Source organism: Pseudopipra pipra, chromosome 5 (assembly GCF_036250125.1).
Source record: "Pseudopipra pipra isolate bDixPip1 chromosome 5, bDixPip1.hap1, whole genome shotgun sequence".
NCBI lineage: Eukaryota > Metazoa > Chordata > Aves > Passeriformes > Pipridae > Pseudopipra > Pseudopipra pipra.
Window position 1 is genome coordinate 27,837,124 of NC_087553.1, and position 21,771 is coordinate 27,858,894.

General features: G+C 38.0%; 1 protein-coding gene across 8 annotated transcripts in view; it reads right to left on the reverse strand.

Annotated features, from left to right (window-relative positions):
* The window catches only part of ANO4 (anoctamin 4), a 173,907-nt gene that overhangs the window by 8,016 nt on the left and 144,120 nt on the right, over window positions 1-21,771 (reverse strand). For all 8 annotated transcript variants that reach the window (XM_064655328.1, XM_064655331.1, XM_064655330.1 and 5 more), the window contains 9 exons: window positions 19,924-20,088; window positions 16,163-16,199; window positions 13,638-13,749; window positions 12,498-12,555; window positions 9,780-9,877; window positions 7,079-7,221; window positions 5,924-6,076; window positions 4,117-4,264; window positions 1,328-1,447 (listed from right to left, as the gene is read on the reverse strand). In XM_064655328.1, the coding sequence (XP_064511398.1) occupies window positions 1,328-1,447; window positions 4,117-4,264; window positions 5,924-6,076; window positions 7,079-7,221; window positions 9,780-9,877; window positions 12,498-12,555; window positions 13,638-13,749; window positions 16,163-16,199; window positions 19,924-20,088 (1,034 nt within the window). The remainder of the gene's footprint in view (window positions 1-1,327; window positions 1,448-4,116; window positions 4,265-5,923; window positions 6,077-7,078; window positions 7,222-9,779; window positions 9,878-12,497; window positions 12,556-13,637; window positions 13,750-16,162; window positions 16,200-19,923; window positions 20,089-21,771) is intronic.

The following is a 21,771-nucleotide window of genomic DNA, read 5'->3' on the forward strand; positions in this document are numbered from 1 at the left end:
TTGGAGATTTATCACACCAATTTTAGTAGTGTTCTGTTTATGGAATATTGAGGAGACAATTTTTTTTTATTGGTTGGATTTCCATCATTCACTTTAAGGAGCAGCAACCTCATGCTTGAAGAAAGGAATTATAGAGGGGAAGAGAATGATCAGAATTACAAAACGTTATCAGATAGTGCTGCTGCAAATGATGTGGAACAGAATATTCTCACAGTGGTTCTGCTCCACAGAAAATATTATCTATGGATTCAACATTTGAATGAGCTTTCTGCCAAATAAGTTGCAACAGTCTTAAATATCAGTTAGTTAAATGAAAGCATTAATGTCCCAACCTTCCCTCCATTTATTATGCTATACCACACAAAATTCTTCTTATTCATAAAAATGTCACAATATTGCAAGTATCACTGATTTTTGCTGTATCACACACTTTTCTTGAAACACAGGGTATCTTTTGATCATTAGGCTCTCATGAAAGGATATTTTAACTCTTCACAGTGAAAAATACTGGGACTAAGTGTATCTGCAACTACCAGGACTCATGCTTGTAATTCAATATCGCAATTAAAAATTGGTAGCTGTATTTATTGTTTGGTGTTCTGGGCTGGGACTCCATTTAAAACCTTTATGTACATCCTTGGGTTTTTTGGCCATTAAAATCACTCAGGTGCAAATCTGCCATCACAGACTTCTCTCAGATTGCTATTTCTCTAGTCTATTGGCTGAGGACAAAGACATGCAGATGATTAACTGCTCATTTTATTTTGATTCAAACCACAAATATATGATTATTACTAATAATTACACCTGCAAGCAATGACAAAACCGCATTAATCATTCAACAATTAGGAAATGCAGGATTTGAGGTTTCACAAATGTATCTTAGGACAGACTCTGTTTATGTCTGACAGACCTGTGAAATAACTGTGTCATCACTGCTGCGCAACCTTAACTTCCTTTTGCATGTCCTATGATATAATCTCATCATGATTTCATCTCACTGGTACCTAAGTAATCAGGCACCTATTATTGGCCTTTTGATACCATATTTTTACATGAGGATTGTGTCCGATTCAAGCTATGGCTAAAAACCCTGCATTAGGAACATCCTCCAGATACCAGCTTTTCAGCTTCTCCTTTTTCTGAGGTAGGAATCATGCAGTTAACAGCCAAGAAGTACCAAGAAGAGCATATCCCTGAGCAGGACAGTTAATCCTTTCTGTTACTATTTTTTAAGTTCTGAAAATTAGTTCCAACCCTGGATTTATCACGATGCATCTCCCTTGCAATGTCTTAAAGCGAGGAAGTATGTTGATCAGATACTTACCTGCAATATTTTAATGGTGAACCAGAGAATTCGCTTCCATTTGATGTTGGCTCCGAACGGTTTTCAAAGTCAGACACCAAAAATACCGATAAACTGGCATTAACATAGCCAACCATACACCTAGAGGGGACAAAATGCTGCTGTCAGGACACAGGAAGGTTTTTCCATTAACTGTTTTACCCAAGAGGATGTCCTCTAAGTTTCATAAAATCCAAAGCACAATTGTGATGCTTATTAATATTTGAAAGAGATGTTGAGGTAATATAAAAGAAATGCTCAAGTAGGTCGGATGGACAATAAAGGGGAAGAAATAGTACATTTCTGTGGGAGAAGAAATGGTGAAGATTGGGACTGGTTACTCTTGAAAAGGCACCTAAATGATGACACAATAGGGGCAGAGAAAATAATGAGTAGCATTAGGAAGATAATCAAAATATTCCCACTGTTACACTCATGGTACTAGTACAATGAGACATTAAGTAAGCTGGAAAGGTAATACACTTAAACCAGCTTTTTAGAAAATGTGATGGTGGCTGAGAATTGTGAGGGCCAGGCAGAGTTTAGAGAACACTGAGTAGAAGAAGGTAAGTCCCCGATGAAGGCCTGTGGGCATCACTAGAAGGCTCAGGTTTGGTGTTAGCAAAGCTGAGGACAGATGTGGCAAGTGTACTGTGCTGTTCACGCTGCACTGCCCAAGCACACGTAAGTGTAGGCACACTGCTCAGCTTGGTGCAGAGTATAATACACAGTAAAGGTTGGGGTTTTTTTGTTTATTCGTTTTGGGGGTTTGTTTGTTTTTTAAACTATGGACTCTACAGTCTTTGAGAAATTATATTCAAACACCATCTGGCTTTGTCTCTGTCATGGTTTGAGATAGCCCCAAAACCCAATTCCCAGACGGGGCTGGGAGGCCCCAGAGGGCCCAAGGGGCTTAGAGCCCCCTTCCTCGTGGTTCACAACATGGCCACCACTCCTCAACAACCAAAACTACAACTCTTCTCTTCCGGTCTGGTTGTGGGATGTTGACATTTTTGCAGGAGCGCCCATTGGGCAGAATTTCAAAACATCCAGGGGTTTCCACCCCTTGGGGTCTACCACTTTTTCAGCCTCTGGGGGAAAACAAAATCCAAACCACTACAGTCTCAAAATCTCCATACTGATTGGATTTGGAACTTAATTTAATCACAGTATTTTTCTAGTATCACTCTGTGTCATATGGATCTAATACCTACAGATGTTTTTTGAAAGAAAAAAGTACCTCTTACATTTAAGTGATTCAATAATAGATGGTCTTCACTTCTTGGTTTGAGAAAATTCATTATTCCTGTGGATTTTTGAATAGCTTCCTGATCCTGTAACAGTGCTTGCTAATAACAATATTCAGAATGCTGACCCAGATTGGCTCTTTCAAAGGATTACTACCTGATGGTTTCATGTAGGAATTCACTCAGAAAAGCAGGAGTGTGAAAACACTGTACAAGAGGTTTGTGGAAAGGTGATAAGAGCTTCTTCTGTGAACCAAGCTACTTATCCTATGCAGAACTAGTTTCAAAGCCACTGAGTCATATTTGAGTCTTAAAAAAGAAATATTTACATTTTTTTCAAGAACGATGGTCCTGAGCAAATCAGTAGTAAGGAAAGCTGCTTACAGTGCCGCAATATCCTACAAATCTTCATAGTGGCACAAGCAGAGGCACATGCTTAGGAACAACTGGCACAAGACCATTTTACCCCCGAAGGGATTTTAACTCTTCGTGAAAGTAAATGGAACATTTTCTGTGGCACCACCTAAAATGCCAAACTCCTTGCAGGACAACAAGTCAGCAGAGCTGCTAATCAAGAGCTGCCACACCAGATGCCCTTTTTCTGTCAGTATGATTAAATGTATTGACAACCAAAAGACGTCAAAAAAGCAGCAACACAAGAACTCGCTTTCTATAGCAGGAAATAAAAAAAATCAATCTGCCATATGCCCAGTAGCAGAATGTAAGCTCTCTGTTACTGTCTGCTGTTTAACCTGGGTTTCTTTAAACAGTAGGGTCCCTGCTAATGTCACTGCTAAATCATTTGCAAACTGTGCCTATTTGTGTTTGGTTGAAGTCAATGACCTTCCCTGAGTCAAACAACCTGGATTTCACAAGTTGCCAGGCAGCAACTATCTCATACTTGCTGGTAGTGTGCACATCCTAATATTATCTCAGTGTTTAGCAACACTGAAAGAAAATCCACTTAGGCAGCAGGGATTCAGTTCACAAATATCTTCTGAAAAATTTAATCTAAGGACTATAGTTTTAGAAGAAAAACAAATTACTTTTCTCAGTAAGTATATCTTGATGTTTTGGTTGGGAATTGCTTCCTCTTGCTAGACACTACTGTTTTGAGTAATACATGCTGAATACTACATCAAGAAAAAAACCCCAGTGTATAAGTTTAAAATGCTCAACAAATCCTCAACTGATAAGTATCAGCATTGCTTCAGAATGAAAAGAAGATTATATCCATGTACACCAGCTGGGAAGTACAGCTTTGGCAGCATACTGTCACACACACTAAATCTCTGAAATAGCTCTGCCATGTTTGCCTTGAATTAACATCATAAATCACAGCCATGAAGCAACCTATTCTGTGAATATGCAAAGCTTTGATATCTATGGCTGATATCTGTTACTTGAGCAAAACCAATAAATTTGCATTAGTGGAATCAGAACATACGTAGACAGTACTGCTGCATCTATTCAAGTAGTAAGTGATTTTCATGAACATCTCTTTTTCCCCCTAAAAAAGCTTACTTTTGTCCAGCTTCTCCTTGGCCAGCACAAGGTCCATATTTGTAAGCGTAAACAAGGCGAGGGATGAAATCTGATGTCACTGCTATAACAAATGCATTTGTGATAACAGACAGAATTCCAATGCCTTCTAGGATCCCATACCAGATTCCTGTTCAACAAGGAGAGTGTGTTAGCTCCTGGGAAAACAAGAACCATAATACCTGAGGTACTGCATGATCTGAAGTAGTTGTCCCCGCCACACAAGATGTTTTTATGTAGTTTCTATACAAGAGTCACTGAGTAAAAATAATGTTTCTTAATGAACAGCAGGACCTCAGTGAATCAGTCTTCTGTTCCCACTGGGTGGAAATTTTGTTTATCCTGAAAAGAATCTTAAGGAAGCTGCAAAAATGCTCACAGAGGTCTTGGCTTACAAAGACACAACCACGTGGGCAGTTTTCCATGCTTATGATGATGGTTACCCAGCCTTTGAGGTGGGTCTGCCAGGGTAGCCATAAATACGTGCAGTCCATCATCTTCCTGTAGTAGGGGCCTTGTGTGGAATTTGTGCATGGAACTCTTAGGTCAAGGTGTACCTATCAGCATTGAAATCTTCATGGTATACTGATGCTACATGGTGGCACAGAGTCTAGGCATCACCTGGATTTTTTGGCCCATCCTCAACTGCCTGACAGATCTTATGATACAGGCACACAGCAACTCTGGTCGTGAGGATCATCACTGTGAACCATACCAAAGGAAGCTTAGACATATCCATTCGTTTAATGAGGCATCAAACTGTTCCTGAAAACTTTGCTGAATAAGGGGCGAATGCAACTTATTTTGAGAAATCACACCTGAATTGAACTGAAAAAAAAATTGTTTTTCTGTGATTTTATTATTTACATTACATAACTGTTTTTTCAGGAATTATGTCTGCAGTGTATGCTGTGCACTGGGTGTTGTCCAGGCTTGTGCCAAACTTCACAGATTCACACTGTTGATATTCAAAGCTTTAATCAGGCACAGAGTTTAGGTACATGGAGGACCATTCTGAGAGCAGAAAGTCTGGGCTTCTGCTATTTCATGGTGTGGGCTACTGATTTTTACAATGCAGATGGGTATCCTATTTACCTTTCCAAAAACACCAGGGATTCAGCGTTAGGCAGATGACTTTGTTTTAGAGTTCTTCCTAAAGGTGTTCTTCTTCTGCACAGTGCAAGGACAGAAGAGATTTATAGTCAAAATAAGTTCGGTGAGCCCTTGCAGTAGTGTGTGGCTGGATGACCTCAAAGTTATGTGAATCCTGTGTTTAGCAATGCAGGTATGACTCACTGAGAGCAAGTCGTCTGTTGAGTTCTACACCCACCCTGTCTGACCCCCCAGGGACCTAGTGGGCATAGCCCCTGAGTCACAGAGGGGCTTGGTTTTGGCTAGGTACATATAAAAAACACAGGTCCTTACAGATAGGTGGCCATTTTTACTTGACTTTCATGTTTCATCTGGTCTGTCTTGTTATTATATTCAAACTGAACATATGAATGTGTTCACCCAGTGTGTCTGCCACAACAAAAAACCTGCAGAGAACACTGATCACTTCATTAAAACACCTTGGCTGTTAAGTCCCCCACAAAACCATTAAAAGACGTTTTCCAATGTAGACTATTAATTGCATGAGTAGATTGGCATTAGATACTTGAAGTTTTTTGAGCAATCAAATGGTGCGTCATTAATAGCAAAGATGACTGAAAATACTTTCATCTGCTCTTACTTGTCAATGCTTAGTCTTAACACACACCTATAACAAACACACATACAAAGAGCTTACCTATATCTTTGGCTCTTGAAGCTAAAGGCCTTCTCCACTGGGTAACAAATTTGTAAGCATCAAGCCGAATTTCAATAATATTGTTAAGTAAGGCCAGAAGTGGTGCCAGTGGAAAAGCTGCCACAAAAATGGTTGTGAACCCAAACTGAAGAACTAGGGGAAAAAAAGGAAATACCATAGTATAATTATTAAGATCTAATTCCAAGGTCTATGATACCAAATAGTGTATGCGAGCAAACATTATGTATAAGTATACAAACATTTCTTATTATATCATACTATACAATAGCCTAGTAACAGTTGTACAGCAAGTCTTTGCCAAAAGTTCAGAGGAAAGATGAAAAGAACAAATGCACATCTGACACTGGAATGGACAGCAACATCTAAATTTTGTAATTTGGAATGAAGTTCAGAGGTGGACACATTATGCTTCTAGAAAGGAACATTTTTACTCCAGCATCAACTAGGATCTCTCAATACTTGCAAAGATTGGGGGCAAATACATTCCTTTTACTAGTTCAGATGGGAAGCAGTTTGAAATTTTGTGTAAGTTTCTAGAGGTAGGTTTTAAGACTGCCAGATTTCCCATTAATTTGAAAAGAACCATGTGAGGGAGAAAATAAAAAAAACAATCATGACATGTGCAGTTCAGTCACATAGGGCAAAAGTTCTTGGTTTTTAATATTTTTGAAGCAGTTATCCTTTTCTCTCCACCAGATAGAGCAATGCCTTTTGGCAGCAAGCTACTTTGTAAATGTGAGGTAGTAAATGAGGGAAGATTTCAAACATAAACAAGCATGCAGGTCTGTACCATGCAGTTTAAAATAAAAGCACAAGGGAACTTCCCTTAGTAAATAACAGCAAAGATCTTCAGAAATGTGAGCAGATGAAGAACTGGTCTGTGGTTTGGGAAAAAAAAGTCAGAATGGGAAGTGTTTCATAGATGCGTTAGCAAACCAGCAGCAGTGTGCTTAGCTGCATTGGTTTGGTTCTTACAAAATTCCTTCCTTTCCTCACCCGACTCGTGAGAATAAAAACCATTTTGCAGCCTATTTAGCTTCATACAGAGATAATTAAAAGAATATACCAGACAACATCATCAAAAAAGCAACAACACTAAAATCTAGTGAAAGACAACAAACATTAGAGCCATACTCATTTCTAGGTATTCATCAAAGAGTCCATAAGCATTCATAGGTTGCAGATTATAGTCCTTTTCCCACTGTGGGAAGCTTGTTTTTCTCTGTGTGCCATACTCTTGTCGTAGTTTTCTCCTGGTCCACCAGTTTTGAATTAGCCTACATTTTAAAATAAAGAAACAAAGTAAAGAGTATTAGTGGCTATTTATCACAAAATTGGAAGAGGTTAAGTGGGCACAACACATACTGCAAAATTCATTTCCCAATACACAGGAAAATAGAACGCAAGTAATATATGTGGCTGATGACACAGCATAATAGGTATGAAAACAAATACAGATGATGGGCTGTAATCCAGACCTAGATGTTTTTAAAATGGTGATGGGATTTTGACATATTTTCGTTACTTGTTTACTTCTTTTTCTCTGCACAGAATAGCAAATCACTTCAGGGTCTGTTTACATGGCAGAATGCAATGCTGTGTGGAGATAGTCCAGCTCAGTAAATAAGAGTGCTAATGCTGCTTGATCCCTTTGTGTGTGCGACACAGTATTTCTGTACGGCTCTACAGAGTGCAGAGTAACAGTCTCTGGGCAATCCTGTAAGGGAAAAGGCAACCCTGAGTGGTGTCTGCAGTGAAACATTCAGAGGAACAAAAGACAGAAAGAAGTGTGGGGGCTGAGAGGTGGATGGCTGACATGAGAGCTACCTCCATCTCAAGAAATGGGGGAGCTGTACCAGTCATCAGGGGGAAGATATTGTTCCCAAAGAAATGCATATGGAAGGCCACTGTCAGAGGCACTGAGCCAGAAGAGAAACCAAGGCTCACACTTGAAATAAACATCTTTGCTTCTCAAGGTCAGGGAGTTGCACTGGTTTGGCCAGCAAAGGACTCTAGTATAGAGAGCAAAAAAACCCCAAACCACAATGACAGAGATTTCTCTGAAGTTGTGGTTGGCCACTTCATCTCAGTCAGTTAGAAGGTGATGGCTCACCCAAATAATTCAATCCTTTTCTTGACAATGCTTCACTTTTTACCTTCACGGTGACCTGGTCTGGTCTGTGAATGATAGGCAAATAGTCATTGTATTTGGATAAGGATTTGGACAATTGCTTGTTTGCTTAAAGCTTGGAGATTATTTTTCCATTTAGGCCATTTATCAGAGAGGTTATAGCTATTCCTGTCTTCCTTAAAGAAGTGTAGGTGCAACTGAGTGCAGTTCAACTGAGTTCAGCTACAGACTATAGGGTTGCCTCTAAGTCCTCTGGCCATCCACATGGTGTTGGCTCCAATCATATTCTTAGCAGAAAGGATCATGTTTTTTTCACACAAAAACGAAATGCACCTGCCTGCAGCATTTCAGGGCTAGAAGGTGGATTGAAGGGTCTGCAGAGTAAACACATCTCTCATCAGAGTAAGTTGAAGCATCTCACAATGTTGTAACTGTATGTTTTATGTTGTGATTCTTGTTGCGACTTTAAAGTGAAGAGATTCACTTCACCTGAAGCAGTTTAGTCCTATTAAATTGCTTTCTCTTAAACAATCTCCTCCTATCTCCATCAGTCACCTTCTTTAATTCCCTTCTGTGCTCTTTATTAAGTTTCAAAATTCCTATTAATAGAAAGAAGAGAGTTCTAATAAAAACTGACAAAAGAGACAGCGAGTGGAAGGAGAAGGATCAATACTGCTGTTGCTGTTCCCTCCTACCCACCTCAAGTAATTCCTGCAGCCCTAACAGCTGCAAAATACTGGCAAGTAGCACTAGGCCTGGGAACAATGGAGAAATAGCAAGCATTGGGTACCTTGATTGTCAATTACTCTGTGCATTTAAATCATTTACTCCATTCTCATTACAGTCAGATGTGGCTGAGGCTTTTCATTACAGTACCGAGGCTGCCTGAAGTCGCTTCAGCAAAATGTTTCTGCAGGTCAGGGACCAAACTCGACACTAGCTCTGCAGTGGGTCCTTCAGCAGAGCAAATCCCCCTGAACTTCGGAAGGGCAAACTTTCTGACAATGTCATCTCTCTGTTACATTTTTGCATGTTAATTTCCCCTGGTGACTTGCCGTACAGTCTCTAACGTCAACTACACTAATCATATTAAACCTATATTAATCATATTAAACATGCTCATTAAATACTAATCAATAAGAAATGAACCAATAGGAAATGAATAGTTGTCAACCTTTTTGGCTGGGGCACAGCTTCATAATACCCTGAAGATCACCAGGGAACTTGTCTACATACCAGTCAGTACACTTTTCTATCTCTGGGAGTGTATATGCCAGCAGTGCATTTTTTCCAGCTCATACCTGCTCTTTCAGGCATCTTTTATCACCTAGCAAGGAGAAATCCAATTTAAAACTTACTGGCATAGCTAAGAAGTGATACATGTAATATTTCCTGTGAAAGCAATACAGTGATCCCACAGTTATTTTTAAGGAGTTTTAAAGCACAGAATACAATTTAATGAAATCAAGTACTTCCCATATATTATTTATTTGTTAATATTTATATTACACTTTCACTTTTGCAAACTATGTCCAATGTGGAAAAAAGCCCTAAACATCATCTCCGTGTGTCCGTAATTCTGTATCCCTGGGGGAATTTTCTATTGTAATGACTACTGTAACTGGTTTTTATTAACTGGTCATTAGGAAAGCATAAACTTAGTATTCTGTGACCTATAGAAGCATAGATATTATATTTACTTACGGATAGCCAAGTTCCATGAAATTATTCCATGTCTGCTTTAACACCATTATAATACCCATTTGCATACAGAGATCAATAAGGCATCCACTAGGGTGGCACTACAAGGACAAAAAAAGAGAAAGGAAATGTTAAACAGAAATTACACCAAGTTTTAAAGCATTTTTTAAAGACTAGAAACAGATATTAGATCATTTACTAAAATGAATTTTAATGTAATTCTCTTTTTTTTTTAAATATAAACTTAGGGAACATATGACACTATCATACTGTCAGCCTTTTAAGACTATCATCTAGTTCTCTGCAGAAGTTGGAGTCAGCTGAAATCAATGCAGTTTTCACATTAGTGCTTCTAATGTGCTGTGCAACTGTGAGTAGGTCAGTAGCAAAGGCCAATTTTCTCCATTGATTTCAATAGTTTTTGGGGTGGATGACTGTGCATCAAGTCAAAGAATGAAGAGAAAATTCCTCCTGCCTCACAGGCGAAGAGTTTATGCCTTAAGGATAGATCTAATACTGTTGAGTACTATTTAATGGCTATGGTTGAGAGGACCATGCAAAGCTATTCTCTTCCTGAAGAATTAAAAATCTCTTAACTGTTGAACAACAGGTCTTAGTATTTCTTGCTGAGTGCTTTCTTGCTTTAACAGTGGCTCCAGACCTTAAAGTTGTGATGCTGCTTTTGGGGGAGATGCTCAGCTAGTACAAATTCAGGTAATTTTTCATCTAGTACTGGAAAAAAACAGAAAAGGACCAAAAACTTTCTGCCCTCAAACAGTTCTTTGCACAATTGACTTTTCAGGTCCTAAGAGTGGAGTTTAAGCTGTATTTTTAAATCCTGGGTATTATAGATAAATTAAACAGATCACATTCATAGAACTGGAATTACTTCTCTTTAACTTTTAGGGAGAAAAATTAGTTCTGACCTGTAATAAAATGATAAATTAATTTCTTATACATACTGCATTATCCAGTGCTCAGAACCTGGGTCCCTGCTGATGTTTATATATAACCCTATATAACAGAGTGGCAGATAATTATTATTTTTTTAATTAACTTCTCTTTCACTATTATTAAATCATCATCCTTCTGTTTTTAGGAATCACTCACGTGAGCCAATATAACCCAAGAGAGGTAGATGCAGTGTTAACAAAACAGCATTAATCTTACAACTGCAGTATCACAAAATACATAAACTGTGGTCTGATTATGTTCACAGGCTCTACTAGACTATATCATGGCACTACATGTCTGGGACTTGGCTTCATTCAACAGGTGAAGAGAGGACTATTGGAGGGATATCTGGACATGATATTCTAAAGCATGTTTCTAATAAGATCTAGTACATAAAATCAATACCTTTTTTTTTATTAGACATTTCTTTTATTATTAGACTTTTTTCTCTTTGTAAAAAGTAAAGTAGGGAGTACTAATAGTAGCTTCCATCAGCAACTGACCCAACCTATAACACCTCACAGTTGCACTTCCCTCACTTTTCCTCCCATCTCTGCTCCTGCAGAGAGATGAGGTTCTTTCCATGTTCTCTGGTCCCTCTGTGTGTTGATTCAGCCCAATAACTCATCAGAAAACCAATTTGTCCAGAAAAGGGAAGTTTACTGCTTATACAAGGAACTGAATAGGCTCCTCACAGGGTTGGACAAGCCAGAGGCAATGCAGAGGAAGAGGAAGGAGCAAATTTCTGGGGGAGGACTCAGAGGAACAGCAGAACTGGCTTCTTTTGGCAGCAGCAATCTTTAGGTCAGCTCAGCCCCATTCAGATTTTGGAGGGATGTTAAATGAATTTCTGTCTCTCCATTTATCAAGTATTATTTACTTGAATTAATAGAATTCATTAGTTCACAACTTCTTTTTTTTCCCCTCTTTTTTTTTTCCTAATATTTGAATGGCCTCTATTAACCAAAATATTTATATATCCAGAAATGTTTGAAAATTCATGTTGGCAGGCATTTTCCACTTATAATTTGTTATTTATTTGCAAAGTTGTTTCAATTATTCAGCTGTGAAGCAGAAAAGAAACCAGGGGATTTGAGTGTGCAAACAGCTCTGGAAACTAAATGACTGATTCAGAAACTGCTGCTGTTCACCTCCAGTAACAGTCAAATGGTTTTTGAATTCTGAATGTGTTTGTCAAAACAAACAAAAAAAAAAAGAGATGGGTCCTTGAGTGACTTGCAAAGCCAAACTCCATATTTGTTTGATTTTATAGACATGGAACATACTGCCTGTAGCTCGTTTGGGAAGCTTTTTCTGTTGTTTTGATTAAATTTCATGTGCATTTTATGTGTCTAGATTTTTAACTTGTTATTTTATTATTTTAGCTCCTTGATCAGCAAGGCTAGATAAATCAAGAAGAAAAGATTTTTTTAGAAGCAAAAAGTTGTCAGATTAATATCTGACTTCAATTCATTCCAAGGGTGAAAAATTTCCAATGTAAATTGTGAGTAATTTTTAAACCATATGATACCACTATTCAAATGTGAAGCAAACACTAAAACCGCTAGCACTGAAAAGGGAATATATATATCAATATGGAGATGTTTTTGTAGCAGATGGTAATGTCAATAGTGTGGAGTTAGACAGCAGCTGAAAATCCAATAACACACTCACAAATGCCTAGACAGAGTAATGTGTCTGCCTCTGCTTGCATTCATGGAATTCGTGGGCAGCAGATAAATCAGTGTGCAGTTACTGAACACTCACCTCTTCCAGTCTCCACCGGTTTATCAGCCTTAAGTAGGCACCAGGGTGTCCTGTAAATCTTTAACATAGGAATATATATCAACCCTGTTGTGTAAGCAGTCTGTTCACAGTAGTACAAGAAAGCTCACACTGTTATTTTAATCTGATGTTATCTTAGCATGCCTGATATAACTTTAAAAGATGTTGTGCTGCAAAATGTATCGGAGAGTCCTGGAATAATCTCCATGAAGGACCGAGTATATTTTTACTTCCAGTTTTATTTTGATATCAAATACTCTGATGTTGGATATTGAACATATGCAGAGCGGACGGAAAATCTAACTGAAACTGTTCATGTCAGTTTGGAAAATGGCTCTCAACTGCCAGTCCACTTCCTTACACTATAATATGGGCTGTGATATCTCTCTTTCTGTGAAATCAGTGAAAACTTTAGTTTTCATTAAAAACCCCATAGTTTTATTACTATCCTCTCGTGTTTTCTCCCAAAATGACTCCCATATGCAAATGATCCATACTAATGGATTCTTCTAGTCAAACCTTCTCTGCTCAAAGGATCTTTCTTTTTAGGAGGCTGGCAGAAAGAGGTATACAAATTTTATATATATATAGATATAATATATACATATAAATATATATTATATTTTTATATGTAAAATATTCTGTGGGAAAAACCCCAACTAATAGCTCACAATTCACTCTTAACAGTCCAAATCATGTAATAGAAGCAGCAAAGTATTCAGGCTGTAGGACTAGATGACTGCTGTAGATCCTTTACAACTGAACTATCTACCCTATCTTACCTTAGCCTAGCCTAGCTTATCCTATCTTTCACTTGCCTGTACAAAATACACACATAAAGGCAGAATGAAATGATCTGCATATATAATATTGTGGGATGCATCTGTTCCCAACAGTAAAATTGTTGTTAGCATTTAGACCATGTGGTGATAGGAAATGAAAACTGGTTCTGTTTCTGGGCTTTTGAAAGGAAAATAAAACTGCAATCTGTTCTGCCTTGCTAATATAGAGTTTGCATTTTGAGATGTGTGATAATATGGTCCATTTTGTTTCATTACAGACAATTTTATTCCTTTTCTCTACTTCACTTTGCATATGTGAGGGAGCAGACATCAATCCTACCTTCCAAGGAAGAATGCTATATAAAATGTAGAGCTGTTCAGATTGACAAACTGAAAAAGAAACATTTTCAGAGTGAAGCTGTTCTCCCACTCGGATTCAGTACGAGGCTGCTCTGTGAAGAAAATTATCAGAGTTTCAGAGGTCTAATCAGATTAACAATTTCCCTTGGACAAGGGATGCACACACGTATGAGAGCTGGCAATGTATTTGTAAATTAGCCTGCTGATTTCAAACTGTAAGATGACAGAAATTGTATCCAAAAGCAGCACTCGACAAGTGAGCTTGTAGAGACTTAGAAATCTCTTCTGATATCTGGATATGTATATTCCCAGGAGACCATAAGAAACTGGTCAAGGTAATGTGTATATTAAACATCCCTCCTCTATTTCAATGGTCTTTACAGGCTCAGGCTCCTCTCTTGTTTCCTTTTATGTATCCTACTATAATGACATTGCCAGAAAGCACTTTACTACAAGATATTTAAGTGCCTTTTTGTTAGAGATGTCACACTGAACTGGAGAAAATCCTCCTTGCAATTCTGTTTCATGGATTTGCCCACAGGTATCAGTTGAGTGCCACTGCATAACTTCCTTTCCTTGTCCTAGGGAACTCACCATAGAAAACTGAGAAAAAAATTATTTTGCAGTGGATGGGCTAAGGCAAACAGGAAAGGGGAAGACATATTCTTCCCTTCAAGTAGGCCCTTAATCTCCATCTAAAGAGATATCAAGACAGAAGTTAACAAAACAACCTCTATGCCAACACACCAGTACCATGTCCTGGAATTACTTTCCAGTTGGCAGGAGCTTGTTATTAGCCAAGCATTGCTGTGAACAGGAGAAATCAGAGGAGAGGTGGAGGTGCTAATGGTGATTCTGAGTATCATAATCATAGCACTCATATACTACTTCCGAAGGAGGGTCCAGTAAAGTACTGGAAGTACAGAAACAACAGTTCTCTTTACTTGGAGCTGCTCTCTAAACAGATGCCAGTCTGTGGGCAGGACAAGTTTGACTATAACAGGACTGCTGCAGCTGAAGATTTGCTTATATGCCAATCAGAGACAATGGTGATGCTCTGGAGGAGCATGGACATGAGTTCTGAAAAAGGTCATGAAAAAGGCTGAAGAAGGACATTCTGAATACAGTTTTCCTGCCAATTCCACTCTGAGTTTATTACATTGATAAAGATCATTCAAACCAAATCAGTTCCTTAGGCCATCAGAGTAAAAATCACAAAACAGTCTGAACATATCAGAACATCTTGACCCACTGAATTTTCATACAAGTGCTTTCTGCACAGGTTACAAGAAGTAGACATACCTTGATGGTAACCTGAGAGAAAGTAATCAAGCTTCAAGGTCTCCAGAACATATTTTACTGTCCCCAGGGTATCACAGGGAGCAAGAGGGCATTGCTTGTGCAAATCACATACTTGAAAGTCAGATTTCTCAACCGTAACTAGCAAATATCTTTTCCATGGATACAGGAGAGCAAAAATATTTTAAAATTACAGCATACAAATGAGGATGCTCAGCTTAAAAAAACCCAAAAGAGTAAAATGCTATTTTACATAGATGTGCTTTGAACACATCAGCAGTGACTTCCCAGATTTAGAAAAACCCTGACTAAAATAGCTAAATAGTAGCTAAAATCAGCTTTTTCCTCTGAGCAGACACCAAAATCTGTCCATCTGGTCCAAAATACTTTACTGCACATCATCAATGTACACAGGTTGCCAGGAGCTCAAAATAATCCCCTCAAACCTCTTCTACTACACATGCTATAATATGGTTTGCTTAATAGGCCTTCAGCAAGAGTCTCATTTCAGGCTTCTTGACACTGAAGAGCCCTTGCCAATAGCTGCAAACTACTGCAATCTTCCAAAATTATCAAAATTCCCACAGGTTCTGCCTGAGACATGGAGATATGAATGATAGCCTATTGTTACCCCAGTGACAGTACACGCTCTCCTTAGAAAACGTGTTTCCTTACTTTAACATGAAGACCACCTTTATGGGTGAGCTGAAAAGATTACTGAAATTTAGAACACCATTATAATTTGTGTGTAGGTAAAGTCGATGACTCACCTAGTTATCTTCCCTCCAAATTACTACCCCTCTTAAAGGCAAATGTTTGATAGTCAATTAGCACCTCAGTTTCAAGCTATAAGTTTCTTTTCCAGAAGGGATTCTCCTTTTCCAGGTCATCACAAAACCTGGGGGTTGTGAGTGCTCAATCTGTCTGAAAAGTCATACCTTTTCCCCCAAGGTAGCACTATGTTTACATTCTTAAAAGGTAAGGAGTTGGAACAAGGACAAAGGTGGATGATTGCTGTCACCACTGATTGAATGGCACTATAATTTAGTTTCTATACTCTTTTATTATAAACTTAAGAAAAACATTAATTCCTACAGACTGCAAATTAATTAGGATTTTTCATATTTATGCAGACATTTCGAATGTTATCAGAGTATATGGACCAATAAATCAGTATAATATCATTCAATTTTGTATTTAACTTACCTAAATTTGTCAGGAAAAGAGCAACCTTTTCATACAGCTGTAATAAAGAAGAAACAACCTCTTGGTTTCATGACCATCTCAAAAATATTGAACTGCCTTCTAGGTAGAGCAATTGCTCTTGCATGCTAAATCTGACATTCAGGTGATTTCTTGGATGTTCTGACAATTACAATAAAACTATTGTTTTAAAAAAATCATTACGTAGTAATAATAAAATAATGATATAATTAAACATGGAAAAGTAATGTTTTTATAGCTTATGCTCAGCTCTTTTCATCCACAATATATGAAGAAAAAAATGCAGTCACTGTCCCTATTTTACATACACAGTGAAAAAGGGTGAAACATCTTTTCCAAAACCACAAAGCAGAACAATAGCTTAACCAGGATTTTTGTTTTAGTTACTTGTGGAAAATTTATCTCACAAAAAAAATCGCCCTGGAAAAGCATGCTATGGTATGTTGGGTATGTTGGGTATTTTGGTTTTTCTCTTTTGTTTGAGACTTTTCTGGTGCTGAAAGGAAAGGCACTGAAGGGACAAGGTTACTTCAGAGAAAATCTTTAGTAATCCCCACAGCACATTTCCTACTCTGAGCTTGTAACATTTTTCTAAATCGTAAATGGTACTTTGTCCATTTAGCAGATACCATGCTCTCAAACTTTGTAGGAGATTGGCAACTTCATAAAGCTTATAAAACTAACCTGGAAGGTTTTCACAATCACTATTTGCAAAGGAGTTTTGCGTCTATAACCCAACAACCTCAGTATTACTGTAAATTAATACAAAGATTTCCATTTGCTTTAAATGAAACTGGAGCCTATTGCCACAAATTGCTAAATGTCCTTAAGTCTCACTGATGTCTAGAGGGATACAAACCTTCTCATATTTCAGGCTGAAGTACTTACTTATCCTCAAAGTGCAGATCAGCAATGTTTCTTTTCATTTCCAGTTATCCTTATAAACTCTTGACAAAATTGAATTATGTACAGTTTACAGATCAAACTCCCCGCTTAAGAACTGAAGTCACCCTGAAATCTCTCATCCATATTAATAACCACTTCTTGCTTAGAATAGCTTTTTGCTGCCTTTGGAGTAAATTGTTTTGTTTCAAGTAATGGAAAAGGTAGTTTCTTCCGAGTTTAAAAGCATCTCTTAAGGGCAAGTATAAAAGTGAAAAATGTCTAGGTCATTTATATCCTAATCTCAGCAGAGAGTGTTCTATTTTACAAATGTATGTTGCTCTGCAGAAGTGGGTATCAAAACTGTATTTTGTTGCTATTCCTTCTGGAACAGCAAGACTGTGTTAGAGATTCTGTTAGCAATCTTTGGATCTAATTATCTGCTACTGCATTTTATCACTACTAGTCCCAAGGGTCCTTGTTTAGGATCACATTCTGCTCTATGTTCACATTTTCCATGGGCAATATCCCTGGAATTAACAGGTTTTATTAACCTAGGCAAAGCTAGTGATTGTCTTCAGGTCAAGGCTGCAGGATTATCCGGGAGACATTATGCTTGAAGGTCATTTTATTTTGTCATGAAGGATTTTTCAGAGTATGTACCTAGTGCTCAGAGCATCTGGTCTTGAATTTACTGTGGTCTAGACATTTGCCCCCTGATGCTTTGAGAGGCTGTCAAATTGTATCAGAATCACTGGTAGTTTTCAAGGCTTCCTAGCAGGGAATTCTCTACTGCTGTACACATATTGGTCTGTTCTGGTTTTATTACTGTATCTTTGCTTGCTCTTCTGGTACTTTTCATAGAATCATAGAATAATAGAATATGATGAGTTGGAAGGGACTCACAAGGATCATCGAGTCCAACTCCTGGTCCTGTGCAGGACACCCCAAGAATCACATGTGCCTGAAAGCATTGTCCAAATGCTTGAGTCAGAGTTCATGGAGGATTCAACTACCTTAATTGCTTCTGGGGATTTTTTTCTGGAAAAAAAAAATAAAAATCACCACTTCCCCTCAATAAACTACATTAATCCATCATGGGAAGTGGGGGGATTATATGTTCCTAAATCCTTCTTTTGAAAAGCTCCTGCAGCTTCATATTTTGTGGATCTTTTGTTTTCATGAGCTATATCCAGATCTATGGCTGTGGTCTCTGTTGAATGGTAATGAGTCTAAGGCTTAAGAAATACATCTTTGCAGTGCTCCACTTATTTGATGTATTTTAGGAAAAAAAGAAAAGTTTCTCAAAAGGCACCTTCAAGCAATCTTACATTATTTAAAAAAATTCTCTAAGCTGTAAAACTCTTTGAGAACAAAATAATTTTGTTTGTGCAATGTTTCTTTGTTGCTGCTTCACTGCATATACAATGACATAGTGAGAGCTTGGAAATGGATGTTGTACTGGCATAGATTATATATAGTTTTCTTTTTATTTCTCCTATACATATTGTGTGCTTTAAGTGGAGTAAAGAAAACCCCCCAAAGCTGCAGACAACAAACAATAAATGAAAAATAACATAAAAGGGCTCTCAGTACAAATTCAGACAGAAAAACATCTTCTTCCTGTCCTATCAGCCTATAGTCCCACCTAAGGGAAAACACAGAAAAGTCAACAGTTCTAGATAGACTCTCTTAGTCACTAATCCAGTCTTGTCTATGCCAAAGGGTGAAGTAAAATCCTGCAACAAAGACTCTTGGAATTTCCAGCCACAGAAACAAGGGGTTGTTAAGATTAATTTTTAGATGATGGAAATGCTTGGGTATTGCACAGGAAAGAAAGTAGTCTCCAAGCCTGCACTTGGAAATAAGCAGGCCTGAAATAACATCTCACACTCTCTAGGAAATCAGTTAGCACATCTTCTGGAGTAAAGCCTAACATGCTTTTTGCACAAGATGCCAGCTACGGGTTGCTAGAGGTACCCCATCTTGGCTCTAATACCTGAGTGGTTTGTACGTTGATCTCTCCTTCCCCTTAAAATGCATTCCTATAATGTCAGTTGGTAAAAACCTGACAGTGAAAGGCCATACACCTCTTGCCAAGAGCAATGAATAGAAGACACACAGAGCAATATACAGGAGTATCAGCATCTCAATGCAAGGACGAAACTCATACCCCATCTGATATCTGCTATACTGTCTTACTGGGATGTAGAAATTCCATCTTTCTCTCTATCCCAAGTCTGGTTCCAAATCAGTTCACAACAATAACCTGACTTCAGCCAGTTCACTGCACTCAGACAGCACCAGTCTCTGGTGTACCCTGGCAAAGGTCATAGATGGCTCTAGAACAAGTCACATCTGCTCAAGCCTTGCAAAATTTTCAGCCCAAGAGACTCATCAGGCATAGGGATATTGTGTCTGTATATGCATATCCTCAGTGGTAAACTACCAGAAAAACTGAAACTGGAATTACTGAAAATAGCATAAATAAGAATTTAGCTTGGCCACTGTATTTAAAAAATAACATCAAAACACAATTAGAAACAAAAATATTAGAGAAATGGACTGAAAGCTGCAAATGTATAAAAGGGAAAAAAAAAGAGGCAGAGGATAAAAGAGGGGTATGTCTCCCTAAAATATTTTTAGAACATTTGAACACACTTTACATAATGTTTTGGGTTTGGAATTGTACTTTACATTAATAGTGACTGATATCCATAAATAATAATTCCATGTCTGTCATAGCAAGACACTCCATTCCTGCTGAAAAAAGGAACTGAAAGCATTTGGTGGTCTCCAGATGAAGATATCTACTGCTCTGATGGTATGGGCATAATTTCAGATATGTTAATTTTACTCACCACATTCAGTAGCATGATGATGCAAAAGTTGATGCACACTGCAGTCCCTGTAGTTGCAACCTGAGAGTTATTCCTGATTAAAGCCCACTTAAAGGCAGCAAAAGTGCTGACAGTCACAACACGATAAATAACAATGCCAAAAACAGCAGCAATCACCACACAGATCTAAAGGAAGAAAAAATCAGAGAGAAGAACCTGAAAACCTCCAGTAGAACAGGAGTTAGTTTCTCTCTGAAACTCTGCAAACTAATATAATAAATGAAAGACTTTAAAAATCCATCTCATTTGATTCCAGAGAAAGGTTTCAACATGATGATTATTCTTATTGTGAAGTTCTTTTTATTTTGCATAATGAAAAATATTTTTGAAATCATATTAAAAAAATTTTTAGTTTTAAATATTTTCTTGGAAATGTTTCTCTTCCTTAGCATTAATGTGGGAAACAGTGTTGCCAGCTCTGGGAGTTAGAAATTTTCCTTATGTGCACATGATGTGCAAAGGCTAGTCTCAAGCTGATGTCCCAGTTTGATGATATCATTTGGGATGGATTTGTGCTTTGATAGACTTCACACTTACAGGAAAAAATATCTCCATTTGTAAGCACTGCCTCAACAACAACCCTGCCAAGCTACCCTATCTGTTTCTTCCTACAGTTCTAGACAGTTTCTATCCAGAGAAGGTATCAAGTTCAACCGCCCTTGTAATTTCTTTTCTGATGAAACTTTCAGCAAATCAGTGAAGCAGTTACAATGAGAAAGCCATGAAGTTGAGCCAGTCTGCTAAATTTCTTGATGTTCCTTATGCAACAGTTGAGCACTAAATGACAACTGTTTTCCATTCTGACCAATTTATGTCACAGTTTAGCAAGCCACCTAAAGGACAAACTGTTGGGCATTACATGGGTGACTCCTCTCACAGACACTTTGACACAGGGCCCATTAGCCACCTTATTAGACAAGGAGAAAGAGTTTCCTCAGTAGAACACTGAAAATTATTTGCTAAAGTGGTGCATTGCGAGGTTGTGCATAGACAAGTTAAACCGATCAAAATTGAAGTATATCTGAGCTAATTAAATGGGCAAAATTACTTGGAAAACACTGAATGCTAATCAAGCTGCTTTCATATTTTCACATTCATTACAAAATTGACCGACATAATCTCAATGCAGAAGTAAAAGGGAAGTGTATGAATGTGATGGATTGTCTCTTGATTCCCTGCATAGTATTGAGGGGAGGAAGGACCACTTTCCTTTTCCTTACCAGGGAACAAGTAGTCTGGTTCAAGCTGTATTAGTAACTGCACTGTGAGAATCAATGCTGAGAAATTTTGAAAACTCCTCTGACTTGAAGTTTTGGTAAGCGTATAGCTCCTGTGCTTACAGGGGTAATTTTAAAGGAATATATTTATCTAAATGCTCAAAAATGCAGTTTTTCTAACTTGCTGGAATCCCATGCTATGCCAACAATAATAAGTGTCTTCAGTGAAAATAATTTTTGCCCTGTTTTAAGGGCTGTTATGGGGACAATAATTTGTGGTGCATGCAATTCAGAGCAAGGCTACTCTCTCTGGCACTTTGAGCAAGATCTATAACTAGGCTAAGAAGATTAATGATCGAGTTTGCAAATGGTAGGGAGTAAAATGCTGACCCCCTTCAAGGAAAAAACCATAGGGAAAATATGGAAAATATCACAGGTGTAGTATCAATTCTGAACAGAGACTGCATACATGTGTCTTCAAGGGCTGAGTCAGTGTCCATCTGTACCATCTGCCATACCAGAGCACAGTTCATCTCAATAATGCATTTGCCTTTCTTGACCAAGATTGCTAAGGACAATTTTGAAGTCCTCA